This window comes from Cajanus cajan, chromosome 6, assembly GCF_000230855.2.
Source record: "Cajanus cajan strain Asha chromosome 6, NIPB_CcT2T_4, whole genome shotgun sequence".
Classification (NCBI taxonomy): Eukaryota; Viridiplantae; Streptophyta; class Magnoliopsida; order Fabales; family Fabaceae; genus Cajanus; species Cajanus cajan.
In genome coordinates this window covers 45,157,324-45,172,682 of record NC_138522.1, presented here as the reverse complement: position 1 = coordinate 45,172,682, position 15,359 = coordinate 45,157,324, and the positions used below count along the sequence as shown (strand labels likewise).

At 30.2% G+C, this 15,359-nt stretch overlaps 2 protein-coding genes across 2 annotated transcripts; both read right to left on the bottom strand.

Annotated features, from left to right (window-relative positions):
* Positions 1–2,951: 2,951 nt before the first annotated feature.
* LOC109797117 (uncharacterized) lies at positions 2,952–5,005 on the bottom strand. The gene is made up of 2 exons (XM_020357038.3): positions 4,673–5,005; positions 2,952–3,693 (listed from the first exon to the last, which is right to left on the bottom strand). Exon 2 carries the CDS (start codon positions 3,641–3,643, stop codon positions 3,233–3,235), a length of 411 nt encoding a protein of 136 aa, XP_020212627.1. The 5' UTR covers positions 3,644–3,693; positions 4,673–5,005; the 3' UTR covers positions 2,952–3,232.
* A 7,061-nt stretch (positions 5,006–12,066) lies between these two features.
* On the bottom strand, positions 12,067–14,639 carry LOC109797983 (transcription termination factor MTEF18, mitochondrial). Its single transcript, XM_020358167.3, has one exon. The coding sequence runs from the start codon at positions 14,394–14,396 to the stop codon at positions 12,747–12,749; it is 1,650 nt and encodes a 549-aa protein (XP_020213756.1). The 5' UTR covers positions 14,397–14,639; the 3' UTR covers positions 12,067–12,746.
* Between the last annotated feature and the right edge of the window lie 720 nt (positions 14,640–15,359).

The window sequence follows — 15,359 nt, the reverse complement described above, 5'->3', positions numbered from 1 at the left end:
TTTTATAAGTTGGCGAAATTTAAACCTTGGTTTTAGAAAATAAGTCATACCTATTTAGTATTTCAAGAAAAAAAATTGCTTAATGTACCGGAAGGGTCCTATTGGCCAAGTGGACCAACATGTGATGTCCTATCAGACATCGACACAGATCTCGGATACGGCTATGGCCGTAATAACAAACCTACAAAGCCATCAACGGCTTAGCTAGGGCAGTGTTGTTGGTTAAACTTCTTACCCGCGTCTCGGCCTGGCGAATGGCCGAAGCCGAGAGGAGACCCCAACAACACACCCCCCGGCACGTCAGTGGCCGATAAGACCAAAACTTCGATAACATAATGGACTCTACTCCTCAGCAGCTCATCAGCTCAGAAGAGGGCCGAGAACGAAGGACAACCCAACCCTTTATCTATCGGCTCGACCAAAGGCCGAGAACGAAGGAGTAGTCTCACCCTTTTTTCCTATCGGCCCGACCAAAGGTCGATAGAGCCAGGCAATAGTTAGGACGATGATCATGATTAACAAGGGAAACACGCGATTAAGGCATAATCAGCCGATTAGCACCGTATTACCTAATTTGGTAAGTGTCAGAAGAGGCCCACCACGTTAAGGGCCCATGACAAGTAATATAAATAGGTCACATAAAATGAGGTATGTCACTGTTCATTTATTACTTTCGAGAATCGTGTTTGTCCTGACTTGAGTGTCGGAGTGCCTTTTGCAAGTACCTCCTCCCTCTGAAGTATCCACCCGGAGCTCTCATTCGGCCCTCCAATTACCAGAAGATTACAAGTGTACCCTTAGACAGGTACACTTAACATATTTCCAATCCTACAATGCTTACACATAATGTATATTACAACATCATATAAATATGTAATAAGAAAATTATTCATTCATCCTAAATAAACAACAAGTATTTTAATATGTTTTTGCACATGTAAAATATTTATTATATAATTAAAATTTATAATAAACTACATGTTAAATTATACTTTTGATATTTTATCTTATATTTTTTAGATTTATTTTAGTCCTTTATTTGTTAAGATATTTATTTGATCATTTATTTTTTATATTTTGATCAATTCGATCCTTTTAAAATAATAATAATTTTTAATTTTTATTTGAACTTTAGTTACGTTAACATTTTTTATATAAGTGAATTTAATGAGACGAATTTCAAGTCTTAAATCAGTCAAAAAATAATTTAAAATCATGTCTCAAAATTAAAAATAATCGTAGTTTAAAAAAAATCAAATTAGTCCAAATTTAAGAGATAAAAGACCAAAATGAACATTTTAAAATATAAAAGACCAAAATGAATCTAACAAATAAGATAAAGGATTAAAAATATAATTTAGCATAAATTATATATACAAATAAATATTATATTTGAGTATATAAATTATATTTAAAATTTGTATAAATAGACATTTTTTTAGGGGAATAAATAGACATTTTTAAACATATAAATTATATTTTAGATTTATGATAAACAATTTATATTGTAGGACAATATTATTTTTATTTATTAATAATTTATTTTATAAATATTAAAATTTAATTTATAAATAATTATGATAAATAAAAATTAAATTAAAAAAATTCTTAAAAAAATTCTTAAAATTCTTCTCGATGAAAAAAGGCTTCTAAAAATGTTCACATACACTTTAAAAATTTATGTTTAATATATAAAAATTGATTATATTTCGGTGTTAGATAATAACAAAGTAACACTCAATTTTTTCAATAAATCAAAGCACAAAATCCTAATCGTCTAATAATTCGTTAATCAAAAAAGAAGATAAGAGAGTGTAGACATGAAAATTTAAAAGATAGACATATGTTATACCAAACTAGAAATTTATGTTAATTATGCCTCACTCGTTATTTTTACTAAAATTTGACTTATATTTATTTAACACGAGTCATTTTAAGCCATGTATTAATTTTCTTTTTGAAATTTCTAATCTAACTCGAAGAATTGTTTAAAAGTTTTGAAATATACAAATGGTCATACTATTAAATAGAATAAAGAGTTTAAACTTTTATATAAGCTAATAAATTTATATGTTTTTTTGGTAAAACAAATTATCCCATAGTTTTCGACTGTGGACCAATCCTTCAAGATAATGAATTAACAGTTTAAACAAATTAATAAACATGTAATTTCAAGACATTATAATGAAAATTCAATAATACTAAGACTAATAATATTATGCTATTTACTTTACTCATATAAATTAACTTATTGAATTCAAAAGATTTTTTAAATGCTTAAAATTTATTTATTTTTAACTAAACAGATTCTTAAAAAATAATTACCTAATTTAATTTTGTGAATAGGCATAGGCTACTATAGCCCCACAGGCCCTCTGCCCTTTTCCAATCTATGAGTATACGTGTAACAAAGATGGAAGCTTTGTACCAAAAAAGAGAAAAAGAAAAAAAGAAAACACCAAAGATCAAACACTAGCTTAGGCTTTCTTTGGGGATGCACTCTCTGCAAAAGAAGGATCTCAATATCAACATCATCAAGCCTTTTTTTCAGCTTTACCCCTGATCGATCACAATCATCACATGTTCTCATTCTCTAATTGAACACATTTTATCCATATCTTTCCTCTCTCTTTTTCTTCCTTTCTTATGTTTTGGAATGGTCTTCCTCTTTCCTCTCCTTTTGCTAGATATGTCTATGCTTGTTTCTCCTTTGAAACTAAACTAACACTAAGAAGGCCAATATGAGATATAACATCCATTGTTCAAAACTAAATTAACGTGTGAAGCTTTATGTTCAAAACTTCAGTGCAAGATTGAAGGACATTGAGGTTTATTGTTGACCAAAGTTGTAGAAGGCTAAGAATTTCAATCGGTGTTGAACCATTCAGCAAGAGTTAGATTACTTGACATCACATACATGCTTACTAAGTAAAGAAATGTATGAACAAAAGTTTTCTTGGGAGAAAGGAAAAATCCCCTTATACCAACTCATGATGAAAGAATATCTACAAAATTTCAGCTTTTCTTTTAGCAATAGTTTAAGATTAAAGGAGCACAATCTACTATGAATCCTCAAGATTAAAATCAGAAATAGCATATGAAAGTTACAAAAGCAATAACAAGCAACCACAACAAGCCTTACACAACCAAACCAACCCTGTCTTGTGTCAACGAAATTCCAGCAATTCCAAGGGCTTAAAAACAAAACTACCATGACAATTGACAACCTTGCTCACTTGCAATCTACTCCGGCTTCAGCAGCACGGCGAGGCTTGTTCTTACGCCGGCTCCCATTCTGTCGGAATCCAGTGGACTTCATTGAATCATCAGGGCCTGACTTTGCTAGGACGCCATTTTCCTCTTTCTTGGGATCTATCTTCTCTTTAACCTGTGTAGATCTCTTCCTTTTTCTTTTATTTACTGTGATAGCCTGAGTTTTCAAGTCATTGTTAGAACCATTACCTTTCACATTCTCCTCATCTTTCTCTATAATTTCAGTCACTTCCACTTCTTCAATTTCATCTGTCAGTGGCTTTACTGGTCTTCCTCTTCTTCTATAAGCTGGAACTTTATGCTCTTCACCACTTCCAGGATCCTCAGCAATAACAGATTGCTTCTTTCCTTTTCCTCTGCCTCTACCCATTGCCAAAGGACCTTGTTGACAAAATGAACTAAAATATCTCTATAACAAATCTGCACAGACAAAACAATTATACTTAAAAGTCAAGATCAAATAACTGAAACAAAACAAAGATGATAGTCAAAACTGCACATCAATTTTGAGTGATGCTACATGCAAACCACTTCTTGATCAGATGCAATTTTTTATTCTTATTTGAAGAATCACTTGCACCAATTAATTGTTAATTTAAGTTAAAGGTAACAGAAATCAAGTATGCAATTATAACTTTTCTTCAGTTTTTTTTTTACTATTTAAGGATCAAATAAAGAATGCATCAGCTGAAATTCTGGTATGAGCCAAGAGCAAGGACTTTGAGATATTGTTACATATGCTCAGTCTTTCACATGGGCAACATAAAAATCCTTAAACACCGTTTACAGAATGGTTTCTTTGGTAAAAAATCACAAAAAAAAAAAACAGAAGAAAAAAAAAACACAAGCACTGGACTTGCATCCACTATTGCTAAAATTCTGAACCACCAATTTCAGAACAACCAATCAAAGAATCAAGTTATCTTCAATTCCACCAAGGAAAATTACAAAGACATCGTGCAGTGAAAACAGTGCATCTCATTTCAAATCATTCTCCATAGCAACAAATTGAACCACATCGCGGATCACCTAATCCTAAACCGAACCGAACCAATGAAGCCAGCTTCATTTTCTGGCAACACCCAAGAGAAACCCCAAATACAACAAACCTCAATTTCAATGAAAACAGTACATAATATAATGAATCTTTTGAAGCCTATGTTCGATCTAGTTCAAGCTCAATGCAAGTAGACTTGATAAACTCCTCTGCTCCAAAACAATAAGAAATCTATCACTAACAATAATTTAAATCACTTTCCTAGTTCATCATAAGAATCAAAACAGAAGGTGATAAACATCAGAAATAGAAGAAAAAGAAAAGGTAAGCAATAACATTATAGATTTGTGCAGAGAATTGAGATTGAGGAAGCAAGGGAAACAGAAGAGAAATGAAGCTTACCTCCTATCTTGAATCAAGTTTATGCATATCAAACACAACCCATTTTACAAAATCAGATAACAAAATCAAGAAAGTGGGTAGACCCGGATAAAAGCTGTGATTTTTCTGTGAATGGCTTGAAGGAAAGCATAAGAGGGAAGAAAAAAGGGTCAAAATTTTGATCTGGGTCAAAGAGAGATCAGAGAAGTGATGTGAATGAAGAGAAAAATGAGGTGAAAGATAGAGACTTGATGAGTGGAAATGTGGAACTAGGTTAGAGAGAAGTGACCAAAGGAAGAACTGAAACAAGGCATTGAGAAAGAACTCAACAAAGAGCGCAAATAGAAAATGGAAGATAGCTACACTTTCTTTTTTCTTACTATTTTATTTTATTTTTCTAATTATTGCTTCTCTAATATTAATACATATATTTATCACACACAAAAATTTCCTATTTTCCCCTCTTATGTTATTGGAAGACTTGCCAAATACTGTTACAAAAAATACTCAATAAATAATTATTCTTTGAAAAATTTGTTCGTGTAAAAGTATTATAATGTACGATAAAATCATTTTTAACTATTAAATATAGTTGGATACACAAACTCAAAATTATTAATTAAGTTGAAATAATTTTGTATTAATTGATTTACACATGTTTACTAATAAAAGAATGTAGACAAGTTGAATTAAGTCAGATTAAATTTTAAATTTAATTTTTTTAAATACCTATTTAATTGATTTATTTAAATGTTATCAAGCACATAGATTATCCTAACTTAACCAGTAATTTTGATTTTGAATTTTGAGTATACATTGCGTTGAATATACAATTAATTAAATTTTTTTTTAAATTTATGGTTTAACTTGCGGAACAAATATAAAACTTACACTACTAGAATTTTTTTTATTATATGCGACTTTTCCTGCGAATTTTCATAAAAAATTCATAAGAAACGTTATTCCTGTAAATTTTTTTGCGAAATTTTATCTGCAGGTAATACGTAGATAATATATTTTTGCGAATTTTAATATTCACAAAAAATTTTCCTGCGGAATTTCTTGCGAAAAAAATTCGTAGGAAAGTTTCCTGCAAAAAAAATTGCAGGAAAGTTTCCTGCAAAAAAAAATTCGCACGAAAATTTGCAGGAAAGTTTTTTGCAAAAAAAATTGCACGAAAATTCGCAAGAAAGTTTCTTGCGAATTTTTTCGCAAGAAATTTTGCAAGAATATTTTTACGAAAAAAAACTAAAGAAATTACTATAAATTCTATCAATAATTTTTCAACTTTCAAATTCTAAGATTGTAGATTATAAGCTTAATACTCAACCATACAAATCAATTTGTAAAGTAAGTATTGCCCCAACTTATATACTCTTTAATTACTTTATTTTCAATCAATGTGAGACTTGAAGTTTTTTTAAAATATTAAACTTATAAATTTAAATATTTTTTATTTTTCCTGCGGATTAAAATTTTTAGGAAAATTCACAGGAAAAGTTACCTGCAAAATTTTTCTACCAATTTAGTAAACATTACTTGCGAATTTATTTTTGCAAGAAAATCTACAAGAAACAAAATAAAATTTTTGCAATATTTTTTACAAATTTTTACCATGGAAAAAAATTTCTATGATTATTAAAATTGTAGCAAAATTTGTAAGAAATATCTGTAAATTATTTTTCGCAAATAAATTCGCAAAAAATTTCTGTGAATATTTTTTTTGCAAGAAAATTCGTAAAAAAATTTCTGCGAATATTTTTTTGCAAGAAAATTCGCAAAAAAATTTTACAAATATTTTTTTACAGGAAAATTCGCAAGAAAATGACACTTTTCTAGTAGTGTTATATGCCGAGTTTGTTTAAATTATTTGTAACTTAAATTATTTTTTATTTGTCAAATATTTTTTCAAAGTAAATATATTTATTAATATAATTTTGTAGACTAATTCTAATTGGAAGAAAGGGTAAAATTTGAAGAAAGAGGGGGAAATACTTAAACATAAAAGTATATGATGATGATTTTTAAAATCTAAATTATAATTTATTAGTAAAAAAAAAAAAGATACTTTGAGTCTCCATTAAAAAAAAATTGAATGAGTGAGTAGTTATTATTGATAGCAATTAATTTTTTATGTATTTATTTTTACTATTTTACCATTAAGAGATACATTAGTAGGCAAAAAGATTAAAATATAATAAAGTGAAATAAATATCTAAAAAAATGAAATTTTTTTATATATTATTTTAAAAATAAATATATGTTTTTATATAGAAGTAATACTTATTATTATTATTTTATTAACGCTGTTAGTAAGATAAACATAAAGTCTAAGAAAAGATGTGGAATGGTATTTTGCTATCTATAAAAGTAATTTGACATATTAATTTTTTTTTGTTTATAAAATTTTTAAAAGACAATGTAAAGAGAAGTTATTTTTTTTACACCAAAAGAGCAGTTAATTTTAGGGTGAAGAATATCATCTTGTGACTAAATACTGAGAAAAAAAACTTTGAAGAAAATCTTTATCTTTTTTTCTTCGTAAAGCACTTCACAATTTAATTCTTTTTCTAGTAAGAAAAAAGGCATAAATATACAATAAAAAAAATCAATACACATTATTGATATTTTCATTCTACAGCCCAGAGTTATGCAATAATAGTATAATACATATACAATACTTTTACTATCATTTTTAAAGTATTTTTTTCACATGTTTTTTAGGCTTCAAACATCTATTTCAAAAGAAATAGAAAATACGTTTGTTGATATGCAATAAAAATGAATTATAATTAAGTAGTTGTTGTAAGTCTCTCACTAAATAATGTACAACAAATACACTTGGCAAAAATATGAGTTATATATAACTGAGATTGGAGTTAATGTGGCTAGCTACATTGAATGCTTCAATATTGCCATTTAATATTCATACTTGTTTTTTAGGGAGACCTTTGGAAACTTTAGTTTGAAAGAACTTCTTCTAAAAATATAAATTTTGAATGCATTAGTTGCACATTTAATGAATTTTTTGAACATTTTTTTCGATATTTTCAAATTGTGGTGGTTGGTTTTTTCCACTGAGATTGGCAAAGGGTCAGAGATGGGAATATAATTGTATGTAAAAATTGACTTTCTTTAAAAAGAATATAAACTTCTTGTTTGTTTATTTATTTTTATTAACCATAAGTATTTTCTATAAATTTATTCAAAGAGTTAAAAATTATTATGAGTGAAAAAACTCTTCTTCTAAATATTTGATTTAGTTACATATCTATAATTCAAAATTATTAATTAAATCAGAATAATCTTTTACTATTTAATTCTTATATATAATAATTACTTTATGTTTACTTTTGTCTCAAGCATAATGTTTAAGACTAACATGTTTTTCAGAATTTGACCATGATGTTTTATTCTATTTTGTCAAACAATAAAGGAATAATATTTAACAATTTTAAAATCAAATAATTTTTAAATTTTTTTAATTGTCCGGTCACAAGATGATTTTATTTATTTATTTATCAGACTTGAACTTGATAAGAAAAAAGTTTTCAACAATTTATTTACCCTAATAAATTGACTTAAGTTGATTTCCCTTGATTAGTCGGTAGATGATTGAGTCTTCAATTTATTGCCTTACACAACCTTATATTGATCTTCACAACACTATTTTTTTTTCCAACATACAAAATGTCACTTTCTGATTCCAATTCGCTTAAAGTGAACACATTAGCATATAAAATAATGTTTTTCTGCTTATAAAATGTCTTCAACTTATTAAAATATTTTGAGTTTAATTTTTAGTGTCGATAAATTTTGGACTAATTTATTCTTATTTCTATCTCTAAATTCTTTTCATTTTCATTAACTTCTATTTATTCATTCTTTTTCTACTTCAATGATATTTAGTTTTCAAAATTTTTCAGTGTTGAGCATCGGAGGGTTACCACACATACACACATGTCTCCACATTAGTGAAATATTGTGTGTATGTGTGGTAACTCCCCGATACTCAACAAGTAGTATCAGAGCCGATGGTCTGATCAGGTGACCGGCTCGGCGAGTATGATGGCTGGCAGGTGGATCCAAGTTTGGGATCCCTTGTGTCGAAAGTCTTCCTAACGGTGAGTCCACGTGGAAGAGAGGCTTCCCAGTAACATGGAGGGTTAGGAGGCGTGTCCCGCTGTCAAGAGGGAGGTCATGATGGAGCGGTGGTGCAAGCACTCTGAGCGTGAGTGAGCTCTGTGGGGCCACCATCGGATAATACTCGTAGTTTCTGCTGCAGGGGAGAGGATAAACCGTGATCCTTTGCTTGAGGAGAAGATTGTTGAGAAGCAAGCAAAGTCCCACATCGTTCAAACAAAAGGATGGACATGGGTTTATATACACACAGTTATCTCCATTGGTCGAGAGGCCTTTTAAGTGATGTCCAAAAGCAAATCCGTGAGAGCTTGAGCCAAAAGCAGATAATATCTCACCAATGTAGAGACATGTACACTGGTAACCCCCAATGCTCAACACTCACTTTTAAGTAATTACATATTATTATATTTTTGTATTTTTAAATAAAGAAATACAAAGTATTTTTTTCTTAGTATATATATATATATATATATATATATATATTTAAATATGACTTTTTAAATAAAGAAATCTTAAGCCTTTTGATTGTCTGTATATTTAAATTAAATTTATATTTCATATCCAGAAATATAAGATTAATTTCTTAATTCTTAAGTGAGTGGACTTAACTACTCATTCTGTCATTGTAATTTAAGATTTTTATATAATATTGACAAAATATATCTATCATTTTTATATGATTTTATTAAAATAACCTATCTTTTAAATAAACATATTATTTTGTATTGTAGTAGTTGAATAATTTAGAAGAGATTAATTAAAAAGAAAGTAATTAATAATAATATTTTAATATGTGTACTGTACTAGTAAGTTTATTATACATAATTAAAATTTATAATAAATTATATATATAAATATAAATAAATATATGTTTGAATATATCATTTATATTTAACATTTATATAAATAGATATTAAATGGTTAAATTATTTTTATTTATTGATAATTTATTTTAAAATATTAATATCTATTTTATAAATAATTATGATAAATAAAAATTAAATTAGATAAAAAAAATACAAAAAATACTTACAAATTCTTTCGTAAAATAAAATTTCTAAAAATACTATATTACATTAAAAAGTGAGAACATAATTTATGTATTATATTTTTCAAACGTAAAAACTGTAGTTATTGTGAAGATGGAAGAAATATAAGATTGATTTTGTAAAAAAGAGAATGATATTACAGATAAAACAATTGTTTGAGATTAAAATGAATTTCCACCACAATCAATGAGCAATAACACTATATTTTTTTTATAGGATTATTTTTGGTTAGATTATTAAAATAGTGACTCAGAATGTTTTCGTATTGGCAGAAGCACTTAACATTAGAGTATTAGACTCTTTAACTACTAATCAACTTAGCTTATTACTTTCAGCCGCTCTTACGGTTACGGGTATTTAAACATTACTCCTTGTTAAATATTAACTATAATATTCACTAGAATTTCATGAAATTTTCACTGTATTTAAAACTCAATTATAAGACTTTTTTTTACTGCACTTAATTATAAGACAACAACTATAAGCACCTAAATGATAAAAACATTTTAACAAGTTATTAAATTTACTTGTCGTTCTTAATTTAATTTTAAAATAATTATTGTAGGTAATTCTCTATATTAATAATTAGTCACGTATCAGATACTAATCCTTCCTCAAACGTGTATTATCATTATTACACCTAAATTATATTTGCATCATTATAATATGGGCATCTACAAGGAATTATAATATGGAGTTTCTATTTTTTATTTGAGGAATACTTTGTTGGTTAAATTTCGCTTTCATTTTCATATATCTCTCAAATCATATTCAAGATCAATTATTAATACATGCACACACCCACATTCATGACCATTTTTTTATTTTTTAAAATATTTTTTTTTATTAAAGTATACTTTTAAATTTGATAAGTTTTTTAAATCTAACTTTTTAATATTTAAAAAATATAAAAATATTAGCTCATGTGAAAAAAAATAATAAATTCATAAATTAAAAAAGCAAACTCATTTTAATAAATCAAAATACTTATCGTTGAAACCTAAGAAAAACATAATTTTCTGCTTAACTTGCAAATTCTTTTATGCATTGATGATTAAAAAGTATACAAATAACTTTTTTTTTACAGAAGTATACAAATTACTTGCATATCACAATTTTAACTAAAATAAAGTTTTTTATATTTAACATTGTGATTCTTACTTTTGATTGGTGGTGATATTTTTAAATTTGCTTAATTTTTTTTATTTTTATGAATGTAGTAAACATGTATAACTAAAATACTTTCACAGTTGATACATAGAAAAAGAAAAAGCAATTTGCTATGAAGTTCGTTGGACACTCTTAACGTAACAAAAAAACAAAGGTCTAATAAAATTTAAAAAATATATATATTAAAAACATAAACTTCTTAACATTTACTTAACTATATCAATAATTAAAAGTTAATATTTTGAATAAAATATATTAGATACTACTTAACCCCTACTCAAAAGCAAAATCCAAAATGATAAACACGAGTTAGTAGTTGGACCCGCCATAGAGCCATTGTCTGATTGTAATGATGCCGTTTAACGAGTTCCAAATTGAGTCCAATCTTTAATCATCGAATGAAAGGACAATTCAAATTAGACTCTATATTCGTTCAAGAAAGTATATACTATAGTATTGAAAACTTTGAATTCCAATGGGCAATTGAAGGGAGCCACCTAAACTAGGATTCTAAAGTTAGGATATGAATGGTGGTTAGTTAAAAGTAAGTTCCGTTGCTTTAAAGCTTGCATTTGAATACTGGACTTTTGCCCCAGCAAGAAAGGCAAAAATTCCAACATATCAATGTGCCCGAATCATTAGCCACTAATAGTTCAATGTCACTAATTTATGTTTTCCAAATTCATAGTAGACAAATGTTATAGCAAAAAACATTGTCACCAAAATATGTAGTAGATATCATAAATTACCCATCTTGCGTTCCGTGGCAGCTATCTAAGATTTCATTATTCATCTTCAATAAAGCTGATATTCTTGCTAACTTGCTGTGCTTTGATTTTTAAGGTTCTGAATAATTTCAGTTGGCTCCGATATCGATACTAAATTCAGCAGAGTTGAATATCGCATTCTCTAACCACTTTTTTAAACAAACTTTACTACGTGAAGTTTATTAGAAAGTCAAAAATGTGAGTCTATCTTGGTCATTTTTTTATTTAATGAGTATGACTCGTAATTTTGTACTTTTTTCATAAATTTAAACAACAATAAAGAGTGTGTTACTAATACTCATCTATTACATAATGCCGAACTGCACAGAGCATGTCTGTTCCTCTTAAACAATTTCTTTGGTTGGAAAAAAAACCATGTTAACAAATTGATAGCTTTCAACCTAACAAACCTAATCATCTAATTTTCAATTATAAAATAATACAGTTTCTCATCCTCACCAGTTCCATTCGCCGTATGGTTCATACTTTAAAAATCAAACAGTAGGAAAGTGATCTGCAATGTTGCTGAGGCAAGCGGGTAACAGAAAATCCATCTATAGCTAACATTCTTCCGTCTACAAGCCATGTCATAAATATCTGCAATCAGCAATCATCCATGGTGTTAGCTCATGAAAACCTGTATTCATTAGTTGTCCATGATGGTTTCATGTCAATGCTGTATCTGCTAGCATATCTGATCTTCAATTGGCTATCTTCAATGTCCACTCCATATCTACTAGTCAACTTGAAGTGATTCATTTTAGAATACTAGTTGCAGTCCAATCATCCTTAATAGATGGTAAAAGCTGGAGACACATAACTATCTGACCCAGAAACAGATTGCCAGATTAACCATGCACCACAAAAGTGATTCAATCTCAGTGAAAGACTGAATTTATCATCTCATGTTTGCCTTTCATGGAAAAATACCAATTGAAGTGGTGGATTTCTTCAAACAACTAAGCCTCAGATGTCAGAAGAAATTTGTGCCTTTAAATCCTGCCAAACTTGAAGGCCAGATGGATGGCGCTTAACATACAGCCGCTCAAACGCTTTCTCAGAGCAAGCAATGATAGTGCTCAAAGCAAACCCCGCCTCTATAACTCCCTGCTCTTTGAGCCAATTATACATTGAAAACCTAAGCTTAACTCTTCGAGGCGAATACGAAAGAAAGGAAGGGAAACTCGCCAAATCGGATATAGAATATCCTTCATTCACAAGAAACTCAATCTTCTTGTTGATCCTATCTGTGGTCTGACTAAGAATCCGAGGCGAATTCCTAATCATCTCACAGACAACCTCATAATCCAACCCAGCTCTAACAATAAAATCAAGCCTCTCCTCAAGCTCAGCTCCCTTACCTCTAAACAACTTAATCGCCTCGTTCATTTTCTTTGAGTTCTCCACATACCCCAACTTCAGCATGAACTTCTTCTTCAATTCCTTCGATTCGTACTCCAAATACGAGTTCACCAACGGCTCGATCCTTTTCCCCAAAGCCCAACTTTTCATCAGCAGAGGATCATCACTCACAGTTCTACACAGCCGCTTCTTGCCAACATTCAAGAAAGTCAGCAAAGTAATCGTTTTCTTCAAAGTGAAGGAACCCAACACCAAGCAGTGAGAGTGAAAAATCCTCTCAATCTCCGAAGCCTCCATCTCAATCTCAGTCAAGAACAGAAAACACTGCTTCAAGTTCGACAAAAATTTCCCAACCCGGATCTCCGGAAACTCAATAAACATCCGTGAAACCTGGTCCATGGAGAATCCCAATTTGAACAAAAAAACAACAAGGGACAACACACATCCTCCAGACTCCTCGAAAATCAAACAAGGATGCCGAACGATTAAATCACCCAACTGCTCCTCACTGTAAACCCTACCAAGCAAGCACAAAACCCGAAGCATAACCCCCCAATTACAACAACCCTCATCAATAAAATTGCTCCCAATCCAATCACCATCCTTCCCAACAAGCCCCTTCAACTTCTCCACAACCTTAACAAACTCAAAATCAACACCCCCAACCAAAACACAGGGACTACAAGCAACCACACCCGCCAGCGTCCCCGGCCCAACACCGAGGTTTTCGTACTCCCTTAGCTTGGAGCTCAAAACCCTAGGTCCGTAACGAAACACCTGAGGCGCAAGTTTGAAAATTTTACCCATCTTGGTGCGGGGAACGCCGTAGTTGCAGAGGGTTTGGTAATTGTCCATGAGCAGAGGGTCGTCGTTTAGGTAAATCATGTCACGCGGGAGAAGGGGCGCGTACTCGGGAGGGGTGAGGCCAACGCTCTCGAAGAAGGGCTCGAACTCGTTGATGGGGTGGTAGCGGAGGTAGCGCGAGATGGAGCGCTTGGTTAGGGTTAGGGTAAGGGTTTGGGTTTGGGAATGGGATAGGGTTTTGGCGAGGAGGTCGTGGAGGAAGGAAGGGGAGTTTTTGCACATGTTGTCGGCGTCCAGGAAGTGGAGGCTCCGCGTGGCGTGGAGGTATTCCAGCAATGCGGCTTTCGCCTCTTTCAGGGAAGAGGGGGTTGTTTTCGTATTGGTGGTGTGGAATCTAGGGTTTTGCCAGGGGTGGACGTGGAGGAGGTTGAGTTTTCGAATCTGGAACATTGCGGCTTGCGGGTGCTGGGTACGGTGTCGTTTTCGGGAAGAGAAGACACATCACACATCTCGGCCGTCAACGGCTGACGGCTGCATTCTCCATTTTGAGGAGTTGAGTTTAGGGTGAGGCAGCTGCCGAATTAGTGTGTTTTTCACAAGACACAACCATGTTGGAACTAGTGTTTTTTCATTTTTAGTTCCGTCATCAAACATCATCATAAAAACCTAATATTATTTCACTTTAGTTTTTATACTCCAAACACCATACATAATAACCTACACTTTTGGTTTTATATTAGAATCCTTTGGAAAGTTAAAGATTTGAACATGAAAAACACTTTAGAATTTGATTTTGAATGATGGACTCCATTTAATAAAATCACCATGTAAAATAAGGTTTGTTAATCTTATAAAATCGATTTAAAAGATGATAATTACTTTAACTATATAAACTTTACTGGATTTATAACTTTATTCATGTTAGACTAAATCACTATCCTTGAAACTAGAATTTAAAAAGGATTGCAATCGAAACAAAACAAGGATAACCACAATTGAAGTCTAGAATATATAATTCGGTTTTTGAGATGTATGTTAAAAAGAAAAGAAATTATGTATATGGTAAATGAGACCCCAAATAATTATTACAAAACAGTTTTTGCGATTTAATTTTTTATATTAATTTTAAATTATATCTATAGATTGTATTCAAGACTTAAATACTTGTTCATGTCTACAAATACATTTCAAATGTGTTTTTTTTCTTTTCTTTTTTTGGTTTTGGTGAATTGCATTGCAAAGAGGAGGGTTAAAACCCCATAGGAAAAGATAAACTACACTCAGCTCATTTAAAATAAATTTTTGGAGGAATTTTTTTTTTCTTTTTTCTTTTAGTCCATGTAATTTATTCATTTTTATTCCAATTTCAGTCCTTGTAATTTCTTTTCATTATTAAGTTACTAGTCTCCATTA